The sequence below is a fragment of the Lactuca sativa genome, chromosome 7 (genome assembly GCF_002870075.4).
Source record: "Lactuca sativa cultivar Salinas chromosome 7, Lsat_Salinas_v11, whole genome shotgun sequence".
Lineage (NCBI taxonomy): Eukaryota > Viridiplantae > Streptophyta > Magnoliopsida > Asterales > Asteraceae > Lactuca > Lactuca sativa.
Genome location: NC_056629.2, coordinates 157,190,470 through 157,201,787, shown reverse-complemented (window position 1 = coordinate 157,201,787; position 11,318 = coordinate 157,190,470). Strand labels below are relative to the sequence as shown.

Below are 11,318 nucleotides of genomic sequence, written 5' to 3'. Positions count from 1 at the left end.
TGTTTTTCAACAAGAGCGAACATGCATTTTTGACCTTCGCCTTTGATGAACATAACGGTGTGGTACTTTGAATCTATTTTCCCCTTGATCATAGTGTTGACATTGCCAGCTCTGTCCATAGTCTTGATCGTTGTTCTCTTGTGTATGGCAGAGGCAATCTCCTGTTCCATCTTCGCTACCTCATGTATGTAGCAAACAAGCATACGCTTGACATGATTAATTATTGGCTGGTACTCCTGAGGATTTGACAAAAGAATGTTGTTGAGGAGTATCCAGTTATGGGGATTAAGGTTCGGTAGATCAGCGAGGGTAAAGTGGTAGTCTGAGCCTTCGGTTCCTCGAGTCACCCTGAATTTGACATTAATAAACTTCCCCGCTGAATAGGGCTTCATAACCTTGACAGTAGTAATTTTCTTTGAGCTCCAAGTCAGGTATTAAGGTTGAGAAAACTCCAAGTAAAACTCTAGAAGATCCCTGTCTACCTTCGGGTCTGGGGACGGAATAGCAGCAGTCGAACTGAAGCAATGGAAGATAAATGCCTTTCGTGTGATTGGCATATCGAACTGTGCATCCTTAGAGTTTTCAAGTCCAAAGGACATTACTGGCTCAAGCCAGAGAATGCTTGGCTCATCGATTGCACATCTTTGAAGCGAGTCTATGGTCCAGACAGGAAACATGGACTTTTTCTTCTCTAGGAGCTCCGCCTCCTTTCGCTTCTGCTCTAGCTCAGCTCGTTGTTTCTTGATACTTTCTTCCATTTCTTTTTCAGAGGTCTTAACCTTCTGGAAGGGATTCTTTGGATCCTCGGCATAGACATCATCTTCATTGTATGTGTCGTCTTCGCTAATTTTCTTCTTCTTTTTCTACTTGTTACTGACCGAAGCTTCTTTACCCTTCGATTCAGTAGATGGTTTCGGTCCAGAAGGAGGTTGAGTTGTCACCTTCTCTCCCCCTTGTTTCGGTTGAACCCCGGTCACCGGAACACCCTCGATAAGACTAAGGATGTCCAATGCCGGTCTGAGCTTGTCTGCCAGATGACGCCTGATGGTTATGGTAATGAGTGGATCATAAGCCTCAATGAGATGAAGGAGGATGGAGTGAACATCAGCAGCATAACTCCTAATGACCTCCCTTTCTGACTTTAGGTCATTAATCTCAGCATTAGCAGTATACAGCTTGTGGGTTTGCAATTTGAGCTGTGCGGTGCGTCTGTCCAGCTCATCCATAATACGATTCTCTACAGCGAACTCCGCCTCCAATTGAGTAAATCGGTCATTGACGTTAGCATGTAGAGTTTCGTTGGCTGCTTCAATGGCTTGTTGTGCAACTTCAAGGTTTGAGCATCCAGATTGAAGAGACCTTTAAAGGTTCTCTACTGAAGCGTTGACAGTTTGGGCATTCTTAGCAGCAGCAGCCTGCAAGGAATCTAAAAACAAATGAGCTTCAGAGACTAGTTTATCGAATTTTGCGGTCGCTGCCTTGCACTCCTTAGTAGACGCATCAATAGCAAGAGAGGCTTGTTGACATTGGGAAGTAGAGGCTTTGATTGCTTTGACTGCATCAGATAAAGTGGCACTGTGTTCTGTAACAACAGAGGAGAACAAGGCCTTCAATGCAGCTTTAGAATAAGTGCCAGAGGAAGAGGATGAAAGCAGTTGATCAAGCTTTTCATTTACCACCTTGAGATAACGCTTTGTAACAGGCTCATTGTCATCATCATCACTCTGCACTTGGTAAGGACTAAAATACGTGGAATCAAATTCCACGTCCTCACCGCCTAGAATAGGAGTTATTTCAGTGGATTGTGTGGGAGATAAGGGTTTTGAAGTAGGTGGAGGTTCGGTTGTGACTGGTGGTTCAGTTACAGGTGGATTGGGAACAGTAAAGTAAGGTTTTGTGGTAGTAGTGGTAGTAGTGGTATCTGTGAAAATGGGAGTGGGGATAGGAATTGTAGTGAATGGTTGAGTGGTTGGAATGGGAGATATAGGAGGGATGGATACTGGGATGGTTATAGGTGGAGGTGAAGGAGGATTAGAGCGAACTGGAATTTCTGGGGTAGGGGAGCGAGGCGGAGTATCACCTCGGCCCGAAGCCTCTTCATCAGAGCTTTCGCTCTCAGATTCTGAAGGAGGAGTGTTCTTATGCTTAGGAGGGACATATTCTGAATCTGAATCACTTGTAGTTTGAAGAATAAGCCTCCTAGCAGGCTTCTTCTGCTTCTTCGGTTGAGCCTGAGAAGTTGCAGCCTTATCAGACTTTCGCTTCTTGGGGGTTTGCCCCTTAGTTGGTTTAATGACAGGGCCTTCCTTCTGTGTATCCGGCTTCTTATCCCTTTTGGTTGGCTTGTCAGCCTCTTCAATAGAGCGAATCATGGCTGGCGTAAGCTCTCTTGGACCAGACGATGAACGCTTCCTGTACTGTTGGAGAATGTTACTTGACACAGAGATACGACCGAGCATTGCTTCAGGAATGGATCCAATAAAAGAGAACTTGGTTGGATCAGTGACAATGATTTTTGTCGTGTGAAAGGTAGCAATGGATGAGAGCAGAGAATCCGCCATTATTGGAACACGAAGGCGGTCCATTGCCCAGTTGGTGATGATCGACCAAAAGCGCCCACATCAGATCTCAGAATGGCTGGATGAAGAGACCAAGCTTTGAACCAACTGCTGCCAGATAATAGACCCATAATCTAGGTCGATCCCATGGTACAACCCATACAGCACAATCATGAAAGAATTGCTTGCACCATCTGAGCCAGCGCTTCACTCAGAAAGTCCCTTGAACAACAGCGTGAAACGGCCATTCCATTGAGGAGGAAGGCAGGACTTCTTGAACTTTGTGACAGTGGTTAGGGTTTCGGTATACCCCATCTGATATAACATAGAAAGCAATTGACCAGTGGTAATGGAGTCAGGGTTTACCAGAGATTGGTCTTGAGAAAGACCAATTAGGGCACATAATCGATGCTTAGAGATGGAGGTCTTCTCATCGTGGAGTTCGAAGTGAATTCGTTCATTAACCTTGTCGTAGTAGGCAGTAGAGTAGACAAGAGACAGGCAAGACGTTGGAACAACTTTGAATTTAGTCAGTGCGTCGACGAGAGGTGAGTATTTGAGACATTCAACATCATACAACATGTATGATTCATAGATAAATGGGGTGAGATCGATGATCAGGTTTTGTTGGGGTTTGATGGTGAGAAGTGGTTGACGAACGGAAGTATCGTGAACGGATGAAGAGTCTGCCATTGTAGTAGCTTGGAGAAGATGATGAACAGTTGCGGAAAATCGCCTGTGTTCTTTTGATAGAGAAGGGTAAGTGGTAAAGGTTGAGAGAGTACCGGTCCAATTCCTTTTATACGTACAAGGAAAAGAGAGAAAAATCTGGCTGAGATTTTGGATTATCTCAAAAATAGCGCCTGATTTGATGGAAGGACAGTTGGCATGCCGAAGATGACGCAGGAAAAAGAAAGGACTTTTCCTTTTTACATGCCATTCCATAAAATGCACTTTTTCAAATCGCCAAACCATTTGGATAGCTGCTGAGTCAGCTTTCACTTTATCCCAATCGTCTCTTCATAATACGTTTGAATCTCCGTTGCCTATAATGCTTTATTGAACAGCCATAAAAGAACTAGAGTATGGAAAATTAAAAAATTTCGTGCATAGGGTGTAAAAGATAAAGAAATAAAGCAAAATTTAAGGGATAATTTGTGATGTCTTAAGTAGACATAAAACAATGGATTCTGGGTAGAAATAACTTCTTTCAAAGTCAAGAGAGACATTAAAGTGCTTGCTTGGTTTCGTATTGAATAAAGATCAATTACTTGTTGAGAAGTATTGAACGGCATCTTTTGAAGGTGATAATGGGTGGCTTTCGCTTCAATTCATAATTTCGATACTTGACATAAGACCGAAACTGAATGAAGTACTTGTGAGATCATTGTGATCTATTGAACAAGTAGGTAAGATAAACTTTATAGTGACGAAAGGAAGTAAGGAAATCTCAAAAAAAATAAATTGGATCTTTTAGGGTAAGAGAAGCCTTGGTGAAAGACAAGCTCATAAAGATCACTCAAAAGAAAAAAGAGATTTCATTAAGTAGCAAGTAAGATCTTGAATATTAGAATTCACCGTCAATTCATTAGTGGTGTTGAACTTTGGGTTTCACTTAGTAGATAGTGACATGAAACTAGGATCATGAACACAGTTTTGGTATAACCATAAACCTCAGTGGTGAATACTGAGAGTCTCAGGGGTTATATTAGTGAAGCGAAGTATAATGGAGAAAAGTGATGGAGATGGTATAAGAAGAGAATGTACCTCTGCTTTAAAGAAAAGAAGGACCAAGCAGAAAACTCTAAACTCAATTTGAGTAGAGTAAGGTAGCTCATGATTAGAGTGAATTTGACAGCTTGGATTGGGAAAACATGATTGGTGTGTATCATGTTATTAAGGCTTCAATCATAAATCTTTCGAGGCTTTAGTTAACATACAACAACATGCTTCTAGGGACTCCTAACTAAGAAAACCATTTACCTGCCTTAGTTTCGCCATCAAGAATCATACTTAAACAAAAAGAAAAACTTTATATATATATATATATATATATATATATATATATATATATATATATAAAATAAAAAAATAAAAAAATATGTTTGAATTTTGTGAGAATTGACCAATTGAACGAAAGAGAAAAATATTTTTGGGTTTTATAAGTAGAAAAGAAGTAATTAAAAAGTGTACAAAAGAATACAGTTAAAACGCCTTGTCAAGAAAAAGAGGTGAACGAGTTCAGAAGGACCGAACCCGAAATAGACCGAACGTTCAGTTCATTTCGGTTCATGGTCGAACTTCACTCGAAATAGACCGAACGTTTGGTTCATTTCAGTTCGCTCTATTTCGCTTGTTACCATTATGAAAGCGAAGGCGATTTTGGTACAGATTCGGCTTGCATCATTCCTAGGCCTTGCAGAATCTTATTGAAGCTTGCTTTAGGTAAGGCCTTTGTGAATATGTTTGCCAGTTGATCAGTCATTCTGACGAAGTAAATTTCTACGTTACCATCTTCGACGTGATCCTTGATGAAATGGTACCTCAGTGCTATATGCTTAGTCTTCGAATGTTGCACTGGGTTGTGACAAATCCTAATTGCGCTTTCAGAGTCGCAATATAGTGGGATTTTCTTCATGTTTAGCCCGTAATCCCTGAGTTGACTTTGTATCCATACGACTTGAGATGTGCAGGATGTTGCAGCAATGTATTCAGCTTCTGCAGTGGATAGTGAAACACAGGTTTGTTTCTTCGATTGCCAACTAACTACTTATCCATCTAGAAATTGACATCCTCCAGTGGTGCTTTTACGATCTAATCCACAGTCACCTAAATCAGCATCTGAGAATGCTTGAACAAAGAATCCTGAGTTGGCTGGATACCACAGACCGAGAGAGGAGGTTCGCTTCAGATAGCGAAAGATGTTTTTCACGGCTTGTAAATGAGGTTCACGCGGGTTGGATTGAAATCTTGCACAATAACAGACTGAAAACACGATGTTAGGTCTACTGGCTGTAAGATACATCAGAGACCCATTCATTTGTCGATAGAGTGTCACATTAGCTGCTGGTTTCTCTAATGAGGGTGTAAGTTTAGTTCTAAAGGCCATAGGCACTTTCACTTTGGAGTCTCCTATCATCCCAAATTTAGCTAATAAAGTCTTGGTGTATGCCTCCTGATTAATAAAAATGCCTCCGGGTCCCTGTCTAATGTTCAATCCAAGAAAGAAGTTAATTGGACCCATTGAGCTCATCTCAAATTTAGTTTCCATCATCTTTCTGAATTCAGCTGTTAAGCTAGGATTCATGGAGCCAAAGATGATGTCATCAACATAAATTTAGACTATCATAAGGTGGTTACCTTCTCGCTTCTGAAAGAAGGTTGGGTCAACCGAACCTTGTTTGAATTTAGACATTTTTAAGAAACGAGTGAGAGTCTCACACCATGCTCTAGGAGCCTGTTTGAGGCCATATACAAATTTTTCGAGGACATAACAATGATCTGGATACTTCTCGTTCACGAAGCCTGGCGGTTGCTCAACATATACGGTTTCTTCAAGTTCACGGTTGAGGAAGGCACATTTGATGTCCATCTGATAGACTTCAAAGTTCTTGTGAACTGCATATGCAAGAAAGATACGAACAGACTCTAATCTTGCAACCAGAGCGAAGGTTTCTTCATAATCGATTCCCTCTTCCTGACAATATTCTTTGACCACCAGCCTCGCTTTGTTACGAATGACATTCCCTTCCTTGTCCATCTTGTTTCTGAATACCCATTTGAGACCGACAACCGAAGCATCCTTTGGAGTTGGAATAATACATCATACCGTGTTTCTTTCAAACTCATTTAATTCATCTTGCATGGCTTGAACCCTGTTTGAATGATCAAGAGCTGAGTTAACAGTGTTCGGTTCAACTTTGGAAACAAAGGAGTTGAACATACAAAACTCGACTTTAGAGAAGAGTGCAGCCTGTTTCACTTTGATTTAAGAACGAGTTAACACCTTTTCTGAAGATTCTCCGATAATTGGACTTTGAGGGTGATCTTTGGTCCATTTGATAAGTGGAGGAAAATTTGGATCATAGATAGGATCCAATTCGGCATTGATTTCTTCCTCTAGCTCAGACAGAATGTCATCATCATCGATATTGGTGTTCTCCCCCTTGAAGAATGACTCCTGTTTAGGACCAGTATTGGTATCCCCTTCTTTGGTTGGAATTTCAGTAGAGCTTGAAGAATGTGGCGATGAGTTCTCCCCTTGGAATGAAGATCCTTGATCATGATGAGGAGTTGGACCCTCCCCCTGGACATTAGGACGGTCACATGAAGGTTCGCTTGCTTCTGCCCTTTCGGTTTCTTTGGATTGATCATCAGCCATCTTTTTAGTAGCGTCGTCAATAACTTGTTTCAGATTAACAACTTTGTTGTCTTTTGCTGTTGATTCAGAATCAATCGCCTTTTGAGGCTCATCAAACAGGAGCATGAATTGATTGAAAAGATTCGAGACAGAGATAGTAACTTGACCATTCTTTGGAAAGATCTCTTGCGATGCATCTTCTGTTGATTTCATCTTCTTAACATAACTATCGTCAAAGGTGACATAGTATGTTTCTTCAATTTTCTTTGAACGCTTATTAAGAACTCTATACGCCTTGGAGTTCAGGGAGTAGCCTAAGAAAATTCCTTCATCAGCCTTAGCATCGAACTTGTTTCGATTCTCTCTGGAGTTGAAAATGAAACATCTTGAACCGAACACATGAAAGAATTTCACATTTAGTTTTCGATTATTCAAGATCTCATAAGGGGTAATAGAGAACCGTTTATTCAAATATGATCTCTTTTGAGTATAACATGCAGTAGCAATTGCATCAGCCCAGAAATACAAAGGTAAGGACGCGAAGCATAGCATAGTTCGAGCTGCTTCACACAGAGATCAGTTTCGCCTTTCAACGATGCCATTCTACTGTGGAGTATAAGGGGTTGAGAAATTGTGAGTCGTCCCCTTTTCAACAAGAAAATCTTCAAAATCATTGTTCCTGAATTCCAAGCCATTGTCGCTCCTCACATTACGAACTACTTTTCTTAGTTGCGTCTCTATCTATTTAATAAAGAGCTTAAGCTTTGGAGTGGCTTCAGACTTTTGCTTGAGGAAGAATACCCATGTAAATCTTGAGAAATCGTCCACAATAACCAAAATGTATTTGTCCCCCCCAATGCTTTCAACGGACGATGGACCACACAGGTCGATATGTAGTAACTCCAATGGCTCTATCACCTTTGTATTGATAATAGAAGGATGACTCTTCCTACTCTGCTTTCCCATTTCACATGCTGCACAAAGATGTTCTTTATCAAATTTTAGAACTAGAAGACCTCGAACATAATCACCCAAGACCAACTTGTTGATATCCTTGAAATTCAGATGAGATAGTCTTCTATGCCATAACTAGCTTTCATTAGAGTGAGCCTTTGTGAGTAAGCAAACAGCTGGTTTACCTCGAATTGGGTTGAGGTTCAAAGGATACATTTCCCCATTTCGCTTTGACTTCAGCAGAACGTTGTTTGTTTTCTTCTCGATAATCTTTGAGCCTTCATCGTCGAATGACACTTTCAATCCAGTGCCAACCACCAGCTGTGATACACTGATAAGATTGTGTTGAAGTCCTTCAACATAAGCTACTTTCCTTATAGAGAACTCTCCATTAGTGATCATTCCATAGCCTTTGATAGTACCAAATGAGTTGTTGTCGTACTTTACAATGCCACCATCTTTGAGAGAACGAAACTCCCTCAGTTCTTCCTTCCTTCCTGTCATGTGACATGAGCAGCCACTTTCAATGTACCATTCTTTGTCAAACTGCTCGTCACGAATAACCTGCAAAATATTAAGCAGATTTAGGAACTCAAATTTTCTTGGGTCCTTGTGAGCCTTTTACAGGACAGGGAATAGTAAGAGAAATATCAACCATGTATGTGCGTTTAACTAAAGTTGTTTCATCTTTTCTTTTAACGGTGAAAACTTTAATTTTAGTTGATTTAGTAGGACTGGAGTTTGTGGTGTTGACATTAGCATTCTTTTGATTCTCTTTTGGAAGATTGTTATCTTCAGTAAAGAGTTTTCATTTTCCCTTTGAAGTAATTGAAGGACAAGAATTTGAATAGGAAGAGTTAGATTCAGAAGTGACTTTGGATCCCCTGTTTTTCTGATTGGACTTGTATGGATGGGGACCGAAATCGCTATTTCGGTTGCTATTGGGTGAAGGACCGAAACCGCTCCTTCGGTTATTATTGGGTGAAGGGCTGAAACTCTCCTTTTGGTTGTTATTGGATGAGGGACCGAAACTCTCTTTTCGGTTGTTATTGGATGAGGGACCGAAACTATCCTTTCGGTTGTTATTGGATGGGGGACCGAAACTTTCCTTTCGGTTCCTTTCGGTCGAGGGACCGAAACCACTCTTTCGGCTCCTATTGGTCGAAGGACCGAAATCATCTGTTCGGCTCCTTTCAGTAGAGGGACCGAAACCATTCTTTCGGTTAGTATTGTGGTGAGGACCGAAACTACTCTTTTGGTTTATTCCCAATGCGGGACCGAAACTTCCCTTTCGGTTCCTCGATTCCTCTTGTGATTTGTGGTTCCTTTCTATCCTTATAAAGTCAGGATTTTGAGAATTCCAAAACTGTTTTCTTTCTGAGAGATTCTTCTTGTATCTCAGATTTCTTTGATGCTTTCTATCAGCCACCTGTTTTGGATTTCTGTGAATGTTGTCCTTTCTTTTCGAGGTGTGAGCACAACATTCACTTTTTGCTGATGATGTCTCACTAGAGGTTTGCACAGGTTCGCTCAATGGTGCTTTGGATCCACTTGTGCTCGGCACATCATATCTTGTTGGCTCATTTAGCGGTTCAGGTATGTATCTACTTTTCACTCTCCATGAAGTTTTCTGAGATAGACCCTTCGTCTCATCAGCTTTGTCTATTGGGGCCGACCAGAAAAATTCGTCACATTCGCCAACATTGTATTCTTCTACCATAGTTGTTAACTCTGCAGTTTGTTGTGGAGTGACACCGGGTACTGTGTAGACTTGATTTGGAGTGGTTTGTACCTTCTGGTACACAACAACTTTAGCTTTGAGAACTTTGGTTTTGTCAGTAGAGGAGCGAGCAAACTCAACAGAGTTTTCAGAAATTAGGTTTTTGCGTGACTTAGGTTCGCTTTTGACAAATTCAGAACAGTCCACCAAATCCTCTACAGAGATTTCACTCAGATCATCATCCTCATTAAGTTCGGATGCGTTTTCAACATCAATTTTATTTTCTGAACTTAATTTGGCATTCAAAGAGTCAAATTTTTGTACATTTTCGGTTCTCAATTTTAATCTATCATTTTCGTCTAACAGATTTTTGAGCATGCCCTTGTGGTCTTTGGACTTTATATAGGATTCAATTTTGTCTAGAACTATTTTATATGCTAGAGAAACTTCGTCAGAAGATACAACGCTTTCACAGTTGTAGGCTTCAACATCGATTTCATCCTCCTTTAACTCAAGGAAGTGTAAAATCATGTGATGTATCTTCTTTCCTATTTCACAATCAAGATGCAACTGTGTGATGTTAAAATAGAGTCTTTTAGCAATTAAACAAAACACATTTCGCTGTTTAAGAAGTTTAAGATTGTCTCTTTGCAAATAAATAGAATCATCCTTAGACCTAATTAACTCCTTTTCCTTTTGCTCGATCCACATCCTTCGTTCCTCACTCTTTGATGAAATCCTACTGATTTGATCAGTTAGGTTAGAATTTGTGACACGGGTTTGGGTGAGACTGCTACTTATGCTCGAGAATTTTGACTTTAAGTTATTTAATTCCTTTTCATAATTAGTAACAAGTATTTTTAGAGAAGCAAGAATAGTTTGTACCTTTTTGATCAACTCATCACATTCGTTGATCTGTGCACTGACAGGTTTGGCAGCAAAACACCTATCCTCTCGCTCCCTTTCATCTTCAACTCCCCCGTCAGTTGTATATCCTCTCATTTGGGACACACCTTCGGTCACCACAAAGCACCTTCCTGTTGCATGTTCTTCTTTTGCCAGCATAGCCTTTCCATGAGTGGGCTTCCTAAGTTCATCATCCTCAGAATCTGTGGACCAGACCTCCACACCACCAAATTTATCATTGTTGTTTGTGTCCTGCACAATTAAAGCATTCATGGTAGTATTGTTAGCAGCAGACTTTCTTTTCTTGATTTCCTCCAGTCTTCTCAGGAGGCTCGCTTCCTCATCTTCTTCATTTGTCTTCTCTTCTTTCCTTTTAGGCATTCAATCTTTAGCAAAATGATTCTTGCCTCCATAGTAATGGAAGTCGAATCCTGAGTCTCCTCCTACTTTTTCTTCTTTCTTTGACTCTTCAGACTTTGACCCCATCTTCGGTTCCTCCTTGATCTTTTCGGTGCTATAACTACCCTGCCAGTTTCGGTTCTTGTTGGCTGGGAATTTCTTCTTCTGGGATTGGACACCATCATGGCATATTCTTCACCGGTTAGATCATAATTGGCAAGATCCAATTCCTCTTCTTCTTCAACTGAACTCTTTCCTTTAGAGACAAGAGCTAAAGAACCCAGACTGGAAACCACATTCATTTCCTTAGACAGAGCACTCTCATGGGATTTCAAAATACCCACTAGTTTTGCCAGAGAATATGACTTGAACTGTTGACACAACAGCCATCCATTCGGGTCTGAGGTCATTCATACAAGTA

General features: G+C 40.7%; 1 protein-coding gene across 1 annotated transcript; it reads right to left on the bottom strand.

Moving 5' to 3' along the window:
• Window positions 1-1,361: 1,361 nt before the first annotated feature.
• On the bottom strand, window positions 1,362-2,561 carry LOC128127357 (pollen-specific leucine-rich repeat extensin-like protein 2). Its single transcript, XM_052765827.1, has one exon. The coding sequence runs from the start codon at window positions 2,559-2,561 to the stop codon at window positions 1,362-1,364; it is 1,200 nt and encodes a 399-aa protein (XP_052621787.1).
• Between the last annotated feature and the right edge of the window lie 8,757 nt (window positions 2,562-11,318).